Here is a 23,446-nt window from a genome sequence, read left to right as displayed (position 1 = left end):
GTTCTTCAATACAAAAAGTAAAACTCATATTATATAGAGTCATTATAAACAGTGATCTATTCCAAGGGTTTATTTCTGTTAATGTTGATGATTATGGCTTACAGCCAATGAAAACCCAAAAGTCATTTTCTCAGTACATTAAAATACTTTAAAACACCAGCTTGAAAAATGATTTTAAAATCCAAAATGTTGGCCTACTGAAATGTATGTTCAGTAAATGCACTCAATACTTGGTCAGGGCTCCTTTTACATCAATTAATGCATCAATTCAGAGTGGCATGGAGGCGATCAGCCTGTGGCATTGCTAAGGTGTTATGGAAGCCCAGGTTGCTTTGATAGCAGCCTTCAGCTTGTCTGCATTGTTGGGTCTGGTGTCTCTTATCTTCCTCTTGAATATACCCCATGGATTCTCTATGGGTTTAAGGTCAAGCAAGTTTTCTGGACAATCAAGCACAATGATGCTGTTGTTTTTAAACCAGGTATTGGTACTTTTGGCAGTGTGGACAGGTGGCAAGTCCTGCTGGAGAATGAAATTTCTATCTCCAAAAAGATTGTCGGCAGAGGGAAGCATGAAGAGCTCTAAAATTTCCTGGTAGATGGCTGCGCTGACTTTGATCTTGTTAAACACAGTGGACATACACCAGCAGATGACATGGCTCCCCAAACCATCACTGATTGTGGAAACTCCACACTAGACCTCAAGCAGCTTGGATTGTGTGCCTCTCCACTCTTCCTCCAGACTCTGGGACCTTAATTTCCAAATTAACTGCAAAATTTACTTTCTTCTGAAAACAACATCTTGGACCACTGAGCAACAGTCCAGTTATTTTACTCTTTGGCCCAGGTAAGACGCTTCTGGTGTTGTCTATTGTTCATGAGTGGCTTGACACAAGGAATGTGACACTTGCAGCCCATGTCTTGGATACATCTCTGTGTGGTGGCTCTTAAAGCAGCAGCAGCAGTCCACTCCTTGTGAATCTCCCCCAAATTTCTGAATGGACTTTTCTTAACAATCCTTTCAAGGCTACGGTTATCTCTGTTGCTTGTGCACCTTTTTCTACCACACTTTTTCCTTCCACTCAACTTTCCATTAATATGCTTGGATACAGCGCTCTGTGAACAGCCAGCTTCTTTAGCAATGACCTTTTATGGCTTAGGCTTCTTTCACACTTCAGTTGTTTGGCGTCAGTCACCTCCGACATCGTGACGGATCGACGGATCCGTCAAAATTGTTAGGAAAACGGTTCCGACGGATCCGTTTTTTTGACGGATCAGTTATACTGAACCGTCACGACCGTTTTTTTATCCGTTGGATCCGTTTTTTGACTGATCCGTTTTTTAGCAGGGGAGGATCTCAATGTGATTGGCTACTGGAAACTACTGGAAAACTATATATACTGTGTATTTACATCACATCTTTGAAAGGGTTTATTAGAGAAAGTGGCAGCGATGGAGCAAGTACTGGCAAACATAGCGAAGATATGTGCGGATTTTACTTTTGAGGCAAATCAGTTGGCAGTCATCGTTCGGGACAAGGAGGAGGAAAGCCTGCGGATCCTGCGGCAGCGGCGGAAGAGAAGGCTGTGGATCCATCCCATCACAGCCCAACGCATGACCCGTGGTGTTTATTCAACACTTTACCTTGAACTGAGGGAAAACCCTCAGAAGTTCTTCAACTATGTGAGGATGAAGGCTGAAAATTTTGAAATTTTATTGGGTCATGTGGAAGACTCTATACGGAGACGAGACACCCAGATGCGCTTCTCCATATCACCAGCGGAGCGTCTCATGGTGACTATTCGGTAAGTTATTTTTTTTTTTATTTTTTTTTTTTTAATTATTCTCATTCATCAGACTTATAACTGTAATGATGTTTTTTGAAGTTTTTATTAATTATTGTCTTTTCGTTTTGTTAACAGATTCCTTGCAACTGGAGAGTCGTTCTCATCGCTACATTTTCAATTTAGGCTTGGGATATCCACCATTTCTGGGATAATCAGAGATACCTGCCGGGCACTGTGGGAGTGCTTACAAGCGGAATATATTCCAGAGCCATCACAGGAGAGGTGGCTGGAGATTGCCCAAAATTTTCTACAAATATGCCAGTTCCCAAATTGTGTCGGCGCAGTTGATGGGAAACATATAAGGATCGTCAAACCTTCTGGCTCTGGATCAGAATTCTACAATTATAAGAAATATTTTTCAATTGTTTTGATGGCCATAGCCGACGCACACTGTAAGTTCATCGCTGTGGATATCGGTGCGTATGGACGCGCAAATGACTCACAGATTTTTAAAAGTTCACCAATGGGGCGTCGGTTGTATGGAGAGACATTTGATTTTCCGCCCCCTAGACCTCTCCCTGGAACCACCGGTCCACCTTTACCATTTGTTTGCGTTGGTGATGACGCTTTCCAGCTTTCCCCACATTTGCTTAAACCCTTTGGAAGTAGTGGACTGACCCAGAGGAAGAAAATTTTCAATTACCGTTTAACCAGAGCACGCAGAGTAGTGGAATGTGCTTTTGGCATCCTAACTGCCAAATGGAGAGTGCTACTAACTGCCATTAAACTGCAGACTGAAACTGTCGATGATGTGGTGAAGGCTTGCGTGGTACTTCACAATTTTGTTTTATCAAAAGAACATGTTTCCCTGGAGGATAATGTTTCAGAAAGCACCTTGCCGGACTACCACAACACAACTTTTCGCAGTCCTGTAGCAGTCTCCAGAATGCGGGACAATTTTGCAGACTATTTCATGTCTCCTGCAGGATCAGTTGACTGGCAGTATCAAATGGTTTAAAAAAAATTTTTTTCAAACTTGTAAAAATACCATTTTTTTGTTTGGTTAACCTTGCTGTATTTTGTATGTTTTGTACTGGTACCCTTTAAACATTTTGTAATGTTTACTATTACCATAACCTTGGTGGTTTTAATACAGTTTTTAAAAAAAACAAAAAAAAAAACAGAGGCAATAAAATTGTTTTTAAACCACAAAAAGTTTTATTTATTTACATAGTTTTTAAAGGTTCTCATAATTTGGGGTGGAGATAGTAGCGGAGGGGCTGACAGGGCGGGCCACGTCGATAGGGGGGGACAGGACATCACGGGGAGGAACAGAAGTGGAATGGGTGGTGAAAACATGAGGTTGGGAAGGGAGTTGAGGTACAGATATGGTCTGTGGGAGGTATGGTGAAGGTGTTGGTGGGGGTGGGAACGGTGAAGTTAAAGGGGAAGAATGGAAAGGGGAAGGTAGGAATTGGGAAATACTGAGGGGGGAAGAAAGGTATGGCGAAGGAGTAGGATGGACGGGAGGAGGATGGACGGGAGAAGGATGGACGGGAGGAGGATGGACGGGAGGAGGACGGATGGGAGGATAGACGGCGACTTGAGAGGGGAAAGGTGTTGAAACATGAAGGGTGGGTGGAGGGGCTTGGGACATCGCCTGCACTAGAGCAGTGTGGCAGCCTTGCATCACATGCATCTGCAGGTCAGGAGTTAGATTCTCCATGTGCCTGAGGACTGACTGAAAAAAACAGTGTCTTGGTGACTGGTTTGCATCTGACTGCAGCCTATCCAGACGACTGCTGAGTTCCAATATGCATTTGTGAAGCATATTGTACCCAGCAGACGTTTGCTCACCCAAAAGCTTGATGGCATTCTGGAAGGCTGCATTCAAATGCAAAAATTCAGGCGCATAGCTCCTTTCCTGACCTCTCTGGCGCTGCCGTCCTGACCCCAAAGGTGGTCTAGATGTTGCGGCAGTGTCAGAGGGGTGGGGTAAAGGGAACTCAATCTCATCACCTGCAGCTTCAAGTGACGAAGTCCACCCTGCTGCTCCAGCGCTGGTGGATGGGGCCGAGGGATCACACAAAAGGGAAGGTGCAGACACAGAAGGGTCGACGTGGTCCCCGGTGGCGGACCCCTGAGGGATCGCTCCAGAGGGGTGCAACTCTGATGCAGGCTCCCGAGTGCTGCTGACAGTACTGTTAAAGAAGAAACAAACAAAAAAATTAGTATCTTGATATTACAATTGCCCTTGCTGCCAAAAAAAAAATTGAAGGTTACACATTTTAACAGTTTTACTGAAAACTTGTGGTGTTGAATATTTACCTTCTGCTCAGCAGCGTCGACCGGAGGAACGACAGGGCTCTGGAATGCTTATACCTGCTCCTGCGTCCTCTAGATCCACTCGGGGCCTGCATCTCCTTATTGAACTCCCTCTTAAAGCGATCCCTCAGTGACCGCCACCGCACGATTACCCTGTTACCTGGAAAGAGAAATAAAAAAAAAGGTTACTATACAACACATTAAATCATGCTAACACACGATAATGAACTGTGAATACTTACGTGCTAGATCCTGGGCCCCAGCATTGAGTTCCTCCCAGTTATCAATGACAGCATTGCACACTTCCTCCCATAGCCGTCGGGTGACGTACTGGTCAGCATGGCGGCGGTCCGACATGTTCCATAACGGCTCCCGACTTTGGACCGCTTGGAAGAGGGTGTCCACATCTATGCCCTCGTCCTCTTCCTCATCCTGTTCGGGAGCACGCTGTGAAGCCTTTTAACAAAAAAAAAAAAAAAAAAAGAATAAAAAGGGAAAGATTATAACACATGAATTTTACAGTTTGCTAAACACCAAACCAAAAAAGGAACTTACTCTGCGTTGACTGCCGCGCCTAGCATTCCGACGACTATGGTAGGTGCTCTGAGGAACTCTACGTCGAGCCCCGGATTGTGAAGACTAATAAAAAAAAATAAATAAGAAATAAATTATGTGCTTGGATGGAAGCATATGTACCGTGTGTGTGCTGTGCTGAATGTTTGTGTTGAGTGTAGTGTGTTTTATGTGAGGATCTGTATCTGCAAAACTTACACTATGCGCTCCCGCTCCTCTCATTTCTCCACCCTGCCCGTCTCCTTCATGAAGCTGCTCCTCTGCTGCTGCTGCTGCTCCTCCTTCTTCTTCCTGTTAAAACAGAATAAATACATATAGGGTTCAAAAACATTACCAGAGATGTACCAAAAAAAATTTAGGAATAAAAAAAAAAAAACCTCAGGTGCCTGACGATGTGAGGGGGGGCTCTCAGATGAAGACATTTTTATTCTGCCTGAGTCTGTCTTGGTCCCTAGAATCTGCAAGTATAAAGAGAGTTCTAAGCAACTATAAAGTGGCGTAACTACAAAGTTATGGGCCCCGGTGCGAACTTCCTAATGGGGCCCCCCTGCCAAAATATTTTCCACCCAAATCCACATTCTGCCCCATCCATCTCCACATTCTGCCCCTCTCTCCACATCTCACCAGAACAGCAGGAACCCGAAATCTGCTGCTGGTTGATACCAGATAACACAAGCTGCACACAACCAGGAATGAGCTGCTGAGAGCTGAAGGACCTGATGTGACTTCATCGTCATGTGATCAGGAGGCGGAGCTGATAAATGCTGAAAGCCCTATGATAGTGATGACGTCACCACAGGATCTTCAGCTCTTTCTTTCAGAGACAGTTTCAACCTTATAAAAAAAATTCCCTCATTCAAAGTTAAAATACCAATACCCAAAAATGATAATTATGGTTACCCTAGTTATAACCAGATAACATTTTGTTGACCAGTTTTAAATTTATCTTGAAATCATACTACGGACAGTTTTGTGTAATTTTTATTACAATTTTTTTTTTTCTTTTTTTTTTTTGTTTGGACAGTAGGAGCTACACTGCTCTTTATTTGAAATACCAGTACAGTATGTTAATGTATGAAAAATCACCAAAAAAATGCAGAACACATCACACAGCATTTACAAACACACACACACACACACGTCACAGCACAGCCATTAAAAATACCAGCACAGTATGAAAAATAAAACACATGTCAGGCAGGCAGGCGGTCTGGCACACATCACACGGCATACATACACACACACACACACACACGTCACAGCACAGCCATTAAAAATACCAGCACAGTATGAAAAATAAAAAACATGTCAGACAGGCAGGCAGGCTGGCACACATCACACGGCATACATACACACACACACACACACACACACACACACACACACACACACACACACACACACGTCACAGCACAGCCATTAAAAATACCAGCACAGTATGAAAAATAAAAAACATGTCAGGCAGGCAGGCAGGCTGGCACACATCACACGGCATACACACACACGTCACAGCACAGCCATTAAAAATACCAGCACAGTATGAAAAATAAAACACATGTCAGGCAGGCAGGCAGGCGGTCTGGCATACATCACACGGCATACATACATACACACACACACACACACACACACACACACACACACACACATCACAGCACAGCCATTAAAAATACCAGCACAGTATGAAAAATAAAAAACATGCAAGGCAGGCATACACACACGCTGGATGGCAGTACTCACATAGCAGTCTCTGGCAGGGTCTCTCTTGCTGGCAGGATGTCTCTCGCTGACAGGATGTCTCTTGCTGGAGGGATTGCTGGCAGGATGTCTCTTGCTGGCAGGATCTCTCTTGCTGGCAGGATCTCTCTTGCTGGCAGGATCTCTCTTGCTGGCAGGATCTCTCTTGCTGGCAGGATCTGTATTCTCTCTTGCTGGCAGGATCTGTGTTCTCTCTTCATGGCACATTGAAAAATGAGGCTCACCTGTCCTGTTTATATAGTTTTGGGGTTGTCTGGGAAAAGTATCAACTTTTTGGAGCATGCTCAGTTGAAAAAAACGGATTGGGGCGACGGATCCGCCAAAAAACGGATCGCGACGGATCCGTCGTCCATAGGCGCCCATTCTATAAAATAACGGACGCGACGGATCCATCGCGGACCGTTAATTAGGCGGCGACAAAAAACGTTACAAAGTCCGTCGATGTCTAGACAACGTCCGCCAAATTTCGATGGATCCGTCGCATGACGGATAGAACGGATGGCCATCCGTCGCAATCCGTCGTTAATGCAAGTCTATGGGGGGAAAAACAGATCCGTCGAAAATAAAAACGGATCCGTTATTTGAGGAAAATGGCGGATTTAGACTGACGCCAAAAAACTGAAGTGTGAAAGAGGCCTTACCCTCCTTGTGGAGTGCGTCAATGACTGCCTTCTGGACATCTGTCAAGTCAGCAGTCTTCCCCATGATTGTGGAGCTTACTGAAACAGACTAAGGGACCTTTTTAAATGCTTAGGAAACCTTTGGAGGTATTTTTTGTCAATTATTCTAATTTAATGAGATAAAGACTTTGGGTTTTCATTGGCTGTAAGCTATAATCATCAACATTAACAGAAATAAACACTTGAAATAGATCCCTCTGTTTGTAATGACTCTATATAATATATGAGTTTCACTTTTTGTATTGAAGAACTGAAATAAATTAACTTTTTGATGATATTCTCATTCAGTGAGAAGCACTTGTATTTGCTACAGGAATCTACAGTTTATTAAATTAAAGGGTTCACATACTATCATACTTATTAATTCTTTATTGTAGCTGTTTACTCAACTTACTCAATAAAAGACACAAAATGTATAATTATTTGTGTGTTATTAGTTTAGTTAGATCGTGTTTGACTATAAGGCTACGGTCACACCACCAGTATTTGGTCAGTATTTTACCTCAGAATTTGTAAGCCAAAACCAGGAGTGGGTGATAAATACAGAAGTGGTGACTAGTGTTGAGCATTCCGATACTGCAAGTATCGGGTATCGGCCGATACTTGCTGTATCGGAATTTCCGATACCGAGATCCGATACTTTTGTGGTATCGGGTATCGGGTATCGCAACAACATTAATGTAATAATGTGTAAAAAAGAGAATTAAAATAAAAAATATCGCTATACTCACCTGTCCGACGCAGCCTGGACCTCAGCGAGGGAACCGGCAGCGTTGTTTGTTTAAATTTCGCGCTTTTACTTGGTTACGTGAAGTCCCGGCTTGTGATTGGTCAGGGCGGCCATGTTGCCGGGACGCGGACCAATCACAGCAAGCCGTGACGAAATTACGTCACGGCTTGCTGTGATTGGTCCGCGTCCCGGCAACATGGCCGCCATTAACCAATCACAAGCCGTGACGTCACGGGAGGCTGGACATGCGCGTATTTTGAAAAGCGCGCGTGTCCAGCCTCCAGTGACGTCCCGGCAACATGGCCGCCATTAACCAATCACAAGCCGGGACGTCACGGGAGGCTGGACATGCGCGTATTTTGAAAAGCGCGCGTGTCCAGCCTCCCGTGACGTCACGGCTTGTGATTGGTCAGGGCGGCCATGTTGCCGGGACGCGGACCAATCACAGCAAGCCGTGACGAAATTACGTCACGGCTTGCTGTGATTGGTCCGCGTCCCGGCAACATGGCCGCCATTAACCAATCACAAGCCGTGACGTCACGGGAGGCTGGACATGCGCGTATTTTGAAAAGCGCGCGTGTCCAGCCTCCAGTGACGTACCGGCAACATGGCCGCCATTAACCAATCACAAGCCGGGACGTCACTGGAGGCTGGACACGCGCGCTTTTCAAAATACGCGCATGTCCAGCCTCCCGTGACGTCACGGCTTGTGATTGGTTAATGGCGGCCATGTTGCCGGGACGCGGACCAATCACAAGCCGTGACGTCACGGGAGGCTGGACATGCGCGTATTTTGAAAAGCGCGCGTGTCCAGCCTCCCGTGACGTCACGGCTTGTGATTGGTCCGCGTCCCGGCAACATGGCCGCCCTGACCAATCACAGCAAGCCGTGACGAAATTACGTCACGGCTTGCTGTGATTGGTCCGCGTCCCGGCAACATGGCCGCCATTAACCAATCACAAGCCGTGACGTCACGGGAGGCTGGACATGCGCGTATTTTGAAAAGCGCGCGTGTCCAGCCTCCAGTGACGTCCCGGCAACATGGCCGCCATTAACCAATCACAAGCCGGGACGTCACTGGAGGCTGGACACGCGCGCTTTTCAAAATACGCGCATGTCCAGCCTCCCGTGACGTCACGGCTTGTGATTGGTTAATGGCGGCCATGTTGCCGGGACGCGGACCAATCACAGCAAGCCGTGACGTAATTTCGTCACGGCTTGCTGTGATTGGTCCGCGTCCCGGCAACATGGCCGCCCTGACCAATCACAAGCCGGGACCTCACGTAACCAAGTAAAAGCGCGAATTTTAAACAAACAACGCTGCCGGTTCCCTCGCTGAGGTTCAGGCTGCGTCGGACAGGTGAGTATAGCAATATTTTTTATTTTAATTCTTTCTTTTACACATTAATATGGTTCCCAGGGCCTGAAGGAGAGTTTCCTCTCCTTCAGACCCTGGGAACCATCAGGAATACCGTCCGATACCTGAGTCCCATTGACTTGTATTGGTATCGGGTATCGGTATCGGATTGGATCCGATACTTTGCCGGTATCGGCCGATACTTTCCGATACCGATACTTTCAAGTATCGGACGGTATCGCTCAACACTAGTGGTGACGTGTTTCTATTATACTTTTCCTCTGCTTGTTCCACTCCTGATTTTGGCTACAAATACTGATGTAAAATACTGACCAAATACTGATAGTTTGACCGTAGCCTAATTGTGACTTTGGAAACTCTCAGACCACATTTTATTAATGACTGCAGAGCTATAGGTAATTTTAAAGAATACACTTTTTTTTCTTGTAGCTGTACTTTTATTTTTTGCTTAATATTACCGGTACTTTTCTCATTTCTTATTTCTTAGCTGTAATATTGTAATTAAACCAGTTATTGCTCGTTTATTTGTAAATTGTCTGGGTATAGCACTACACATATATTTGTATAACTCTGAATTGTTTCTTTTTATTTTTTCCGCAAAATATATTTATTTTTCTATTTTTTAGTTTTGTTCATTTAGATTGCTTCTAGCTTCCTCCACACAATCAAAGCCAGTATTTTATCTTACAAATGCCCGACACCCTGGAATTGCCATCATTAAATAGACATTACTATAAACCACAGGCCAGAGGCTATGTAGCATACATTTGCATTAGATCTTATCCTGTATTAATTATAATTATGCTTTAGGATTATTTATGGATCTTCATTTCATAGTAATGTATCCCCTAGTACTTATAGAAACATTTTGTAAAATAATGAAGGTAACCTCAGAATAAAAAAAAAAACTAATTTATTAGCAATGTATCAAATAATGTATATTGGAAAATATGTAGTTTATGTAAGTTCAGGTAATATACTAACAAAAGAATACACGAGCATGCTATAAGCCCTAAAATGTCACCAAACACTGAATATAAGAAATTCACCAAACACTGAATATAAGAAATTGAAACTGCTATATAGAATATCATTATAAAACTGAATGTACTTAGTACAGAAATTGACCAATTCATGAGAGCTCACCAGCCACAACAAGGCGACCTTGTCTGGAAAACATTATATTTAATGGAATTTTACCATATTTGATGAATGGGTTCCCTGTGTGAAAGGAGCAGTGATGTGCATGTTAGACCACCGCTCCATTCACTACTATAGGAATGATGGAACAGCTAATCCTGTGGATAGGAAAACATGAAAATGCTATTAACTAAGCTAACAAATCAATAATGAAATATCAATTAAATAAGGAAAATTCTGTAAATGCTTCGAGCTATTATTACAGCTAGCACACAGTAGCTGTAGCACCGCAAAGCCTAAACATGAATATCTAAATATCAATATATTAGCCATGTTATTAGTATACAGGATATAGTTATTCAAGCTATCCCTAGACATCTTAAAAAGCGTGAGACACTCTGCCTAAACATAGGAGACTGTCTATTTATGGCAAGGTATAGCAAGAATTTGCTGAGACAGGAACATTTTACTGGTGACCTCTTCTCCTGCTTCACTGCACAGTCTTTCAGTATAGGAAATAGACAGATACTTTTCATGTCTTATTCTCAAAAGCCTACATAATGCCCTGGGAAAAGAAGTATTGCTTAAAGGGGTTATCACATGAATAATACACTAGGGAATCCAGGGAGATCAGTTGTTACCCTGGAGGACAGCTGCTCCTTGCCATACATTACCACTCCAAGGTAAGGGAAAGGTAATGTGAAATACCGGCCACTTAAACGAATGGGCCATTATATAATACATGACAAGCCACAATCACCAGAGCGATATCTATCTTTTTCTCTATCATTTCCATATGGGCCAATAATGAATACTGAAAGCTGTTGTCTACAAAAGAATGAAGAAGCTCCACTTGTCTGACATCAACAGAGGTTGCCATTGAGCACGTGGCTTGGTGGGATTGGGGAACCTCGCAGAGACCTCGGTTTTGGAAAATTGCTCTGCTTCTAAAGCTAATGCTAAACTGGGGACTGCAGGACTAATACATGAATGTGAGATATCTGAATTGTCTAAGGCTGGTTTCACACTTGCGTTTTGATCTGCAGCGTTTTAAAAAAAAAACGCATTTGGTGAAAAAACGCATGTAAATGCGTTTAAACGCTGCGTTTTTTAGACGCATGCGTTTTTGCATGCAGAAAAAAAACGCGGTGTTTTGACGCGTTTACATGCGTTTTTTCCTGCGTTTGCGTTTTTTAAACGCATGCTGAGAAGTGTGTGACAGCTGCCAATCATCAAAATCAACTAGAAAACCCACTATTAATAGAATTAGCTAGGGTTAGGGTTAGGGTTAGGATCCCTAGGGTTACTAGGGATCCTAACCCTAACCATAACCGTTACCCTAGGGATCCTAACCCTAACACTAACCCTAAGGGTTAGGATCCCTAGGGTTACTAGGGATCCTAACCTTAGGGTTAGGGTTAGGGTTAGGATCCCTAGTAACCCAAGGGTTAGGGTTAGGGTTATGATTTTCTTGTTTTTTTTGTGTTTTCTTGTGTTTTTCTATAGAAACGCATGCGTTTATAAACGCATGTGCTTAAAAACGCATGCGTTTACATAGACAGCAATACATTTTTTTGCCGCGAATAAACGCATGCGTTTTTTTGCGGCAAAAAAACGCCGCTAGAAATTACTACAGGTTGCATTTCTGCAACTAAATGCACGCATAAAAAAACGCATGCGTTGCAAAAAACGTGTCAAAACGCATGCAAAAAAACGCATGCTTTTTTAATGTTAAGTATAGAAAAAAAACACATGCGTTTTTATTGTTAAGTATAGAAAAAAACGCATGCGTTTTTAATGTTAAGTATAGAAAAAAAACGCATGCGTTTTTTAGCGCTAAAACGCAGCGTCAAAAAACGCAAGTGTGAAACCAGCCTAAAGAGACACTTTACCAAGAGAATTTGCACAAAAAATGTGTTTACCAAGCTACAAATGTACATGATCATTAAGCAAAGTACCAGCTGCATAACGCTATCCAATTTTTTTCTTCAAACAACTCTTACATAGTTTATATACACAGGAGAACATAGAGTTTTTGCTGAATACATAATTTATTAAATTCCAAATACATGAAAAAGATCAAATTTACATAGTAAAAGATGGATAATATATATCAAATGTAACAAGTGAATTACCCAGGTGAGTATAAATGACCTATGGGCCACACAAAAAGCCACAATAACACCTGCTAATAATACAAGATTACTGACATCCCAACATTAAATATAGCTAGTGTGCCTAGACCTCACACCTGTGCTGCAGCATATTGCTGGTGGGCCATTATTCATAACACTGCCATCTCATCAGTTGCCCTGGTTAATGTCAATACAAGAACAGGTTAAATTCTCTCAATATTTACCCATGTGGTCTCTATAAGCTTCCTGTGTGGGCCTCAGTCACCCCAACGCGCGTTTCGCGTGCTAAAGATAGCCTCGCTTCCTCAGGGGGCGTCAATGTACATGATGTATTGTGCTCATTTATCTAATATTTGATGTTACGAAGAACTAAAAAAAAAATAATTCACCAATCTGCAATTATTTCAGCGCTGAATGTCATTATACTCGTCATGCTCCAGTGAGGGGCAGTAGAAGTGCGGTGTTGAGATAAATGCGGTGATAGAATCAAAACCATTAAATGGAAGGAACAACAAGATATTCAGTTTTCTCCAGGCAGGCACGAGAAGACTCTGCAGAGCTAAGGAGAACATCTCAACACATGCGGGTTTATTTAGAGAATGAATAGCACTTAGCTATGAATTGGGTGGCTATTGTGCTGCTGGGAATGAAAACAAAGAGCTGCACGCACAAAGAGATTTTTTTTCTTCCTTTTCACATTCAGATACAGCCCATGTTCTCTGTGACTGACTCCTCTGTGGTGCCAGCATCAGCAGCCTCCAGAAACATCATCCTCTGAGGTTTGCAAAAGTGAACTATTCTTTGGTCAACAAAAATAAATGTAAATGTCATTATTAACTTTCATTGTACAGAATTGCATTTTTCAATGTGTACAGTGCAATTGATCACATGGTTAATGAGGAACACATTGGAACACCTTTAAACATTATCACAGTGATCTACATTGTAATCAATTATCTAAAAAAAAAATATATATATTATATTCCCTTTTTTATTTTAAGGATTGCTCCAGACAAAACTGATAAACTAAAACAACAAAGACCAGTCTAATGAACTAGTCATAGGAAGAGATCCAAATCATACTTAAAACTTGAATGCTTTATTATAGACATATAAAAGGCTTAAGACAAATAAACACAAGGTGTACCCTGTTGGGGGATCTCCTGTGCTATCCTGCACAATAAGATAAGAGCTATATAAATATACTGTCAGTAACCAGGTGTTATATCAAAAAGAATCACGTGCTCTTGGAGCGCCCCCACTACCGCAGGGCCGAGGGGTACCCGGTACCGGGCCTCAGAGTCTCTGTTCTGGGGGTTGTCACGGTGGCTAGGCCCAGTCCGTGGCCCTGCCTGTCAGGGGGACGTCCGGTGAAAGGGTGGTGAATGATGGTGTAGTTGTGAAGTGCCGGTCGCAGTAAATAACGAGGACACCAGGTTGCAGTCTCTTTACCTCTTTACTGAAGATCTCTGGGTCCTCAGTCCGGAATACGGTTCACCAGGCTACGCAAGTCCGGCCGGCCCAATGGCACCTCCAGAGTTCTCTTTGCAGGTGGAAATCTGTGCCTTCCCGCTAGCGCTATGTGTTGTGGTCCTCCCCTGCTGTGCTTACGGGATAGTACCCCACAACTGTTGTGTCTGTTTCTGATGTTCCCTCACAACTCGTTCGGATGATGTTCTTCTCCTCCGTCCCTCCCTGATGTTCTGGTTAGGACGGCACCCGTATGACGAGTAGGCTCGGAGCTCTTCCGGGACCCTAGAGTCGCCTCTCTCCTAGTGCGCCCCCCATGTCTTCATAGGTGATGTATGTGAGACAGCCCGCCTGAGACTGACTGTCCTGCCGTTGGTTTGAAGTATTGCTTGGAGCTAGATATATAAATACTTCCTCGGCGTTCCGGCCGCCGGTTGTGCACCTCAGTAGGATGTTGCCTCGGTCTTACAGCACGACTCCTACTGGTATTTCTCCTCTTGCTTTGATCTCGTTTCTCACTCAGCACAATAAATCTCGCTTCTGTTCCTTTCTTAGGGCACCGCCGCTATGCTGAGCAGGCACGGTCCCGTGACGTTCTTTCTTGTGGCCAGGCCTCTGTCAGGGTCCCAAACCTGACAGGGACCCTACCGAATCTTCCCCCACAACACCCTCTGCCACCAGGTGTTGCCTGGTTCCAACCCAGTCAGCTTTTCTGACTAACTTCCTGCCTGACCCCCAGTTTACCCACACGGTGAGGAGTGGCCTAATAAATAGCACCCTTAGCTCCCCCTGGAGGCCCGACTGTGAAATGTATTGGTGTATGTGATACCTGGTCAGATGAACTCCTTCAGTGCCATCAGACGTACCATAGCCCCCCTTAGCGGCGGAGCCACAGTACTGCAACGACCAGGACTCTGGGGCGCTGCACTCCCCCCCGGTTAAATCCAGTACTCCGGGACTGGGAAGAAAACAACAATACATGTCAGCAAAAAGACATACAATTTCTGTGAGTGCAATAACAATAAGCATATTTGAACAGAGCTTCCCTTTATGGGAGGTGAGGACACTTAAATGTTACAAACATGGTTAAATATTATAGCAACATGCTATAACTAACTTTCCTTTACCCAACCGGGTATTCTACTAAGTGCAAAATTGTTGAACAATAATTTAACATTGCCTTTAAGGATGTACACTCTTAATCCACTAAAGACCTTCTTATAACACATTATAAGGCAATTAACTTCATACTCCTTCTTTAAATCTGCAGGACCGCCTGTCCGAGATGCTCCAGACCTACTGCCTCTCCTTTCTTTACAGGACCGCCCTTTTCAGCCCGGGCCTACTGTCCTTCCACTACTATACACAGTATAGAACATAACATTTACTTTCAGTTTGAAATCACTGAGCCATCCCTACATGACTCCTAAGAGGACTCACTGATTAACCCCATACGGGTTCACTTTCTGTCCTCATTTTTGTTTCAACATTATTGAACCTTTCTTACAATTAACTAGTTAGTTACATTTAACTCTTACATATCAGCATTATTACTTTCTCTTTTCAAGACATTATTGCCACCCAACTGTCTTAAGGCAATGCGGTTCATCAGCGCAATACGCGAACATCCCCTTTAAGAGGGGATCAAGTCTCTATGAGGTAGCACATCTTCTCAAGCTACCAGTCCGTACTAAGCAAAGGCTCCGGTGCGGTATCTTCGCAAAGAGTCTTTCTTTAAGTAAAACCAGTAGGGAGCACCTTTAAGAAGGTGCAAACTATTTACAAGCAGTTTGTACCATGCATCGTTCATGATTCCAGCAGTTTCTTAGTAACGGAGCAAAAGGTAGAAAAACAACCAAAAAGCAAAAGAAGGGATCCCGGGTAAACAAAGGGATCCCTTTAAGAATAACCCAGGTCGGGTTTAAAGTAGCAAAAAGCAGGGAAACAAACAGTTAACTATGTACAGTTTCAGGTTTCCGAGGTTTAGTTGGACGGCTTCCAGGGCTGCACCTGGCACTTAAGCCTTCCTGGCCTGGGAAAAGTGAGGTCCAGGGTTGCACCCAGTGCTGGACAAACGCCGTTAATCCGTCTTGCATGTACGGTTAAATCGGGCGCAGCGATGGAGGTCTGTGCAGCTTGAGTATGGGCATCTGCGGCAGCAGAGGTAGCGGCTGCTGCAAGATCAGTCACTGGAACGGAGTCAGCAGCTGTGGCACTAGCAGTCACTGGAGTGGTGTCGGTCGTCAGGGCAGGGTCGTCCTTCATACCTGCTTCAGATGCGGTCCCGCCGGTTCCGGTCTGCTCCGTCTCCGCTGGGGTCTGGAACTCTAGTTGCAGGGCCTTGCGCTGCGGCGTTGTCATCTCCGTTTGCAGCATCTCATTTTCCGGCAGGGCCTTGCCTTCTGGCTTCGGAGCGCTGGAACTTTTTTCTTGCTCCGGACCAGACGAGGCTACCGACAGACATCTGGTGAGGCTCCCGATGAAGGTCTTCTTCCACTCGGCCTCAGTGCTCCGCTGTGTCCGCCGGAGTTGGTCGCCGAGCTCATCCGCTCTGGCCTGCAGGAATTCAATATCAGCGGTGGAGGCCTGGTTGCGGTGCCCCTCCGGGTAGCTGGGGGAGTCCTCGGCTCCGACCCCACGCTCCGGCTCCGGGTGGCTGGCCATGGCGTCCTCCATGTCTCTAACTTCTTCTTCCTGGTCCTTTTCCCGCTCTCTCCTTCGTGGGCGGTTTCGTTTTCTCTGTCTCCGCCCTCCATTGAGGATTAGGAGGTGGATCTCGGCTGCTGATGGACACGTCCTCACGGTGCAGAAATATTTAGACTGGGCGGCCATTGTTCTTTGCGCTCTCCAGCTTGTCTACGCCCACTCCACGCCCTTCTTCTTCTCCTGCGCTTCTCCTCAGCGCTGCAATGGCGGCGGTTTTGGCGGTAATCCTTGTAGTAATGGCAGCACACAGTTCTTGTAATAAAGCACAGTCCAAACACAATAAATCACAGTTCCAAGGCACACATGACCTGACTCTTCAGGCTTAAGTAGATCCTGTTCGTGACGCCAAAATGGAGCGCCCCCACTACCGCAGGGCCGAGGGGTACCCGGTACCGGGCCTCAGAGTCTCTGTTCTGGGGGTTGTCACGGTGGCTAGGCCCAGTCCGTGGCCCTGCCTGTCAGGGGGACGTCCGGTGAAAGGGTGGTGAATGATGGTGTAGTTGTGAAGTGCCGGTCGCAGTAAATAACGAGGACACCAGGTTGCAGTCTCTTTACCTCTTTACTGAAGATCTCTGGGTCCTCAGTCCGGAATACGGTTCACCAGGCTACGCAAGTCCGGCCGGCCCAATGGCACCTCCAGAGTTCTCTTTGCAGGTGGAAATCTGTGCCTTCCCGCTAGCGCTATGTGTTGTGGTCCTCCCCTGCTGTGCTTACGGGATAGTACCCCACAACTGTTGTGTCTGTTTCTGATGTTCCCTCACATCTCGTTCGGATGATGTTCTTCTCCTCCGTCCCTCCCTGATGTTCTGGTTAGGACGGCACCCATATGAAGAGTAGGCTCGGAGCTCTTCCGGGACCCTAGAGTCGCCCCTTTCCTAGTGCGCCCCCCATGTCTTCATAGGTGATGTATGTGAGACAGCCCGCCTGAGACTGACTGTCCTGCCGTTGGTTTGAAGTATTGCTTGGAGCTAGATATATAAATACTTCCTCGGCGTTCCGGCCGCCGGTTGTGCGCCTCAGTAGGATGTTGCCTCGGTCTTACAGCACGACTCCTACTGGTATTTCTCCTCTTGCTTTGATCTCGTTTCTCACTCAGCACAATAAATCTCGCTTCTGTTCCTTTCTTAGGGCACCGCCGCTATGCTGAGCAGGCACGGTCCCGTGACGTTCTTTCTTGTGGCCAGGCCTCTGTCAGGGTCCCAAACCTGACAGGGACCCTACCGAATCTTCCCCCACAACACCCTCTGCCACCAGGTGTTGCCTGGTTCCAACCCAGTCAGCTTTTCTGACTAACTTCCTGCCTGACCCCCAGTTTACCCACACGGTGAGGAGTGGCCTAATAAATAGCACCCTTAGCTCCCCCTGGAGGCCCGACTGTGAAATGTATTGGTGTATGTGATACCTGGTCAGATGAACTCCTTCAGTGCCATCAGACGTACCATAGCCCCCTTAGCGGCGGAGCCACAGTACTGCAACGACCAGGACTCTGGGGCGCTGCGCTCTGTCTAGCAGATACATAAATGACATAAATCAAACAAATTAATCCCAAAGTATGGGTAACACATGAGTACTGAAAAGAGATGGAAAACATACCAAAAGTGAATGGGCCCACTAATAAACTCATATACCGGGTTAGTACCTGTAATTATATTACGGAATATGTTAGCGCTATATAAAAATAAAGATTATTATTGTGTTTATTTGTCTTAAGCCTTTTATATGTCTATAATAAAGCATTCAAGTATGATTTGGATCTCTACCTATGACTAGTTCATCAGACTGTTCAAACAGAAGCAGCACACTGTAACGCTAAAGCATGAAATATGAAAATTGTATTGCATTACTGCACTAGAAATAGGAAAAATTGAGAATGCTTAGTGCATAAATTGGCCAATTCATGTGTACCCGGCAGCCACGATTTTATTATTATTATTATTATTATTTATTTATATAAGGCGATTCTCTTTGCCAGGACATAATGCCAATCTTCTCTTAGACTGAAGTCTAAATCTCTATGGGAACCTAATGTGAATCCTCTCTTAGACTGAAGTCTATATCTCTATGGAGGGGTAGGATCCTGCTGCAATTAAAAAGCCTGAAGCTAAGGTGCAGAGTGTTCAGTCAGAAGGCTAATGCATACAAATAACAAAAGACTGACCATCACATCCAAACATAAATAGGTCTGAACAGATGCTTACCTAGAGTCACCAACTCATATACATTCAAACAGAAAGCAGCACACTGTAATGCCAAAACATGAAATATGAAAATTGAATTGCATTCACATTAGGCCCCCATAGAGATTTAATGTAGAAGAAATGACGTGCACTCTGATTAAGGCTATGTTCACACGCTGCGGTTTTTGCTGCGGATCCGCAGCGGATTTGCAGCTGCGGATCCGCAGACGTTTTCCATGCAGGGTACAGTATAATGTTACCCTATGGAAAACCAAATCCGCTGTTCCCACGTTCCTTTTTTCCGCTGGAAAATCCGCGCTGATTTTCTGCGGAAAAAAAGAAGTAGCATGTAACGTCTTTCTGCGGATTCCGCAACTGTTTTCCACCTGCACCAATAGGAAAGTGCAGATGGAAAACCGCAGTGGAATCTGCAGGAGAAACCGCACAAAAACCCGCAGGGAAAACCACCGCGGTTTAGCACTGCGGGATTTCCAAATCAGGACCTGAAAAATCCGCAGACAAAAAAAGGATCTCATCATATCTGACAGATCGGACATTCAGTGTCTCCCTCCGCCACACCACCTCCTCACCTCGCCCCTTGTCAGTCGGTGTTCCTCAAGGCTCTGTTCTAGGACCCCTACTCTTCTCCATCTACACCTTCGGTCTGGGACAGCTCATAGAATCCCACGGTATGCAGTACCATCTCTATGCTGATGACACGCAGATCTACCTATCCGGACCTGACCTCACCTCCTTACTTACCAAAATCCCGCACTGTCTGTCTGCTATTTCAGCCTTCTTTTCTGCTCGCTTTCTACAACTGAACATGGACAAAACAGAATTCATCATCTTTCCCCCATCTCACTCTACCCCTCCACCAGACCTATCCATCAATGTCAATGGCTGCTCACTTTCCCCAGTCCCACACGCCCGGTGCCTCGGGGTGATCCTCGACTCTGCCCTCTCTTTCAAGCCACATATCCAGGCCCTTGCCTCCTCCTGCCGCCTCAAACTCAAAAACATTTCGCGGATCCGCGCATTCCTTGACCGTGACACCACAAAAACACTAGTGCATGCCCTTATCATCTCCCGCCTCGACTACTGCAACCTCCTACTCTCTGGACTCCCCTCTAGCACTCTGGCACCACTCCAATCCATCCTACACTCTGCTGCTCGACTAATCTACCTGTCTCCCCGCTATTCCCCAGCCTCTCCCCTATGCCAAGCCCTTCACTGGCTTCCTATTGCCCAGAGACTCCAGTTCAAAACCCTCACAATGACCTACAAAACCATCCACAACCTATCTCCTCCATACATCTGTGACATGATCTCCCGGTACCTACCAACACGCAACCTCCGATCCTCTCAAGACCTCCTTCTCTACTCCCCTCTCATCTCTTCTTCCCACAACCGCATCCAAGACTTCTCCCGTGCTTCCCCCATACTCTGGAACTCTCTACCCCAGCACATCAGACTCTCGCCTACCATAGAAACTTTCAAAAAGAACCTGAAGACTCACCTCTTCCGACAAGCCTTCAGCCTCCAGTGATCCTGAACCTACTGAACCGCCGCACAACCAGCTCTGCCCTCTCCTAGTGTATCATCACCCATCCCCTGCAGATTGTGAGCCCTCGCGGGCAGGGTCCTCCCTCCTTATGTACCCGTGTGCCTTGTTTTTTTTTGCTCATGTCTAATGTATTTGTCTATATTTGCCCCGTATTTCACATGTAAAGCGCCATGGAATAAATGGCGCTATAAAAATGAATAATAATAATAATAATAATAACAAGGCCTAAATGAAGAAGGTGCTGGTTGAACTTGGAGAGATCCAGACCATTCAGAAATTGAAGAAAACAACCGCACTCAATTTGTATATTTGCATCATGAATGTGAAGAATCTTTTAATAGGAACACCACAGTGATACAGACAGTAGCTGAGGTAACGTTTCGACCTTATAGGCCTTTATCAAACCTCACTGAAAAAATGTAGAAAGACATATTAGAAGTCATGTATAACATAAAGCAAAATTGTACATGTACAGTTACACCATACTGAATAAACATCACAATCTGATATATACAATATATACAAAATTTACAGACTACCCAAAAAAAATTTTTATTAAAAAAAATTTGTACAAAATTTTTTTTAAACAAAAATTGCCCTAAAACAGAGTATCAAAGATCGTGATTTACCGCTGTGGAACAAGGAGGGCGAGGGCAAAAGAGGTGGACAATAATGTCAATCTTATATCAGGCCTATGACCAATATGATACAATATGATACAGTAGCCATATGTGAAAAAGTACATGAAGCAATAAATAATAGTATACAATAATAGCATACAAAGTGTATTACATAACTGACCTTCAAGAAAAGAAGAGTGAGCGAACGTCCAGAGGGACACGTAGGCTCCTGAGAAGGTGAAGAGAAGAATATTAAATAAATATAGAAATACTGAGACAGAGACTAAAGGTACCTTCACACGAAACGACTTTGTAACGATATTGCTAGCGATCCGTGACGTTGCAGCATCCTGGCTAGCGATATCGTTTAGTTTGACACGCAGCAGCGATCTGGATCCTGCTGTGATGTCGCTGGTCGCTGAATAAAGTTCAGAACTTTATTTGGTCGTCCGATCGCCGTGTATTGTTGTGTTTGACAGCAAAAGCAACGATACCAGCGATATTTTACACTGGTAACCAGGGTAAACATCGGGTTACTAAGCGCAGGGCCGCGCTTAGTAACCCGATGTTTACTCTGGTTACCAGTGTAAAATGTAAAAAAAACAAACAGTGCATACTTACATTCCCCCGCCGTCTGCTTCCCACACTGACTGAGCGCCGCAAAGTGAAAGTGAAAGCACAGCAAAGCGGTGACGTCACCGCTGTGCCCTGCTACTGCCGGCGCTCACACAGTCAGTCAGTGCAGGAAGCGGCTGCCGGGGGACGCGAATGTAAGTATGTAATGTTTGTTTTTTTTACATTTTACGCTGGTAACCAGGGTAAACATCGGGTTACTAAGCGCGGCCCTGCGCTTAGCAACCCGATGTTTACCCTGGTTACCCGGGGACCTCGGCATCGTTGGTCGCTGGAGAGCGGTCTGTGTGACAGCTCTCCAGCGATCAAACAGCGACGCTGCAGCGATCGGCATCGTTGTCGCTATCGCTGCAGCGTCGTTTCGTGTGAAGGTACCTTTAGGCAAAAAATAGGGCAGATTGGGCAAATGCAGCACCACGGCTGTTCCAGCCAGGGGGAGCCAGGGAAGGGGCAAGGAGAGATAATGTAAACAACAGTACAACGTACCACTTGTAGTAGAAGAACACTGAACAGATCCGGAACGGCACGGATAGGGAATGGAGTCCCTGTAAAAACTGAGAGTGAGGGGCTAATTGGATAAAGTAGTGCTAGAGAGGGTACGTGAGTATGTAGTAGCATGAGGCATACCTGGTGGGTCCTATGTCAGGAGGAGCAGCAGCGGTGGTGTGGCCCGTGTGTGGTGGCTGCGATTAAAGTACTCCCGGGGCCGGAAATGAGAAGGGGCGGGAAAGAGGCTGGCGCCTGCGTGGTGTGTAGAGGGATCGAGGTGGAACGCACAGGAGCGCAAGCGCAAAGAAGCGCTCCTGTGACGTGCAGGGCGCCGGTGTAAAAGGAAAAGAAAGCGCTCACCGCGCGTGCGCTCTGGGGCAGTGGCCAGGCTGAAACATAAGGAGGATGGAGGCGGAGTATGCGCGAACACAATGTGCATGCGCATAGCGGCGGTAGCCCGGCAGAGAGACAGGGGCGAAGCATAGGAATAAGAAGGGAGCGGCGCCTGCGTAGTGTGAATGAGTGCTGCAATAGTAACGGTGGTGCAGCTATGTTAGAGCCGAGGGAGCCGTATAGTGTAAGGAGAAAAAGGGGGCCTGATCAAGGGAAGAAGGGGAGATAAAGATGATGAAACAAGACAAAGAGGATAATGAGGGAATGAAAGGAAAAATAATGAAAAGTAAAGAAATTTCAATAAAACATGAAAAATAAAACATGAAAAATAAAGAAAAGTAATAATATTTGGAAAAAATTAGAAAAATGTGCCAGAAAATAAGATAAAAATGAAAATAAATAAAATAAAACTAAAGAATGAGGAGTGGAAAAATGAAAAGATAAACGGAAATAAACCTAAAAAATAAAAAATAATGTTGAAAAAATGCCAGAAAATAAAAAATGAGCAAGGTGATCTGCAGCAAATAAAAGAAAAAGGAAAAACAAGCAAAATAAAAATAATAATGGTAATGAAATGAAATAACAGAGAAGGAAAGAAGAAAAGAAAAAATAAAAATGAAATGAAAAAAATATATAAAATATAAAAATATAAAAGAATTAATGAAAAAATAAAAAAGTAAATGAAAAGAATGAAAAAAATAAAAAAAAATGAAAAAAATAAAAATAAAAATACATGAATAAAAAATAAAAGATAAAAAATAAAAAATAAATAATAATAAAAAAATAATAAAAAATAAATAAAAATAATAAAAAATAAAAAATAAATAAATAAAAAAATTTAAAAAATGGTCTGGGTACTTACCCCAGTAGAACGTATTGGATAACGGT

At 44.6% G+C, this 23,446-nt stretch overlaps 1 protein-coding gene across 2 annotated transcripts; it reads right to left on the bottom strand.

Moving 5' to 3' along the window:
- Positions 1–1,807: 1,807 nt before the first annotated feature.
- On the bottom strand, positions 1,808–6,903 carry LOC143775590 (uncharacterized). Of its 2 annotated transcripts, XM_077263918.1 has the most exons (7): positions 6,423–6,903; positions 5,060–5,140; positions 4,881–4,973; positions 4,665–4,748; positions 4,352–4,565; positions 4,113–4,269; positions 1,808–3,985 (listed from the first exon to the last, which is right to left on the bottom strand). In XM_077263918.1, exons 1-7 carry the CDS (start codon positions 6,831–6,833, stop codon positions 3,022–3,024), a joined length of 2,004 nt encoding a protein of 667 aa, XP_077120033.1. In that variant the 5' UTR covers positions 6,834–6,903; the 3' UTR covers positions 1,808–3,021. The 2 variants fall into 2 exon arrangements, with proteins under 2 accessions (XP_077120033.1, XP_077120034.1); XM_077263919.1 differs by lacking the exon at positions 5,060–5,140.
- Between the last annotated feature and the right edge of the window lie 16,543 nt (positions 6,904–23,446).

This window comes from Ranitomeya variabilis, chromosome 5, assembly GCF_051348905.1.
Source record: "Ranitomeya variabilis isolate aRanVar5 chromosome 5, aRanVar5.hap1, whole genome shotgun sequence".
NCBI lineage: Eukaryota > Metazoa > Chordata > Amphibia > Anura > Dendrobatidae > Ranitomeya > Ranitomeya variabilis.
Note: the sequence above shows the minus strand (reverse complement) of the source record. Positions and strands in the feature narration are given on the sequence as shown.

What these genes read in the sequence shown, in the direction of transcription:
- LOC143775590 (XM_077263918.1), bottom strand. Translation starts at nt 6,833, where the DNA reads ATGGATCCGTCGCGTCCGTTATTTTATAGAATGGGCGCCTATGGACGA. An exon ending in GAGGAGCGGGAGCGCATAGT is followed by an intron (nt 4,749 to 4,880) that starts GTAAGTTTTGCA and finishes TTTTTTTATTAG; the next exon opens with TCTTCACAATCCGGGGCTCG. An exon ending in TCGACGCTGCTGAGCAGAAG is followed by an intron (nt 3,986 to 4,112) that starts GTAAATATTCAA and finishes CTTCTTTAACAG; the next exon opens with TACTGTCAGCAGCACTCGGG.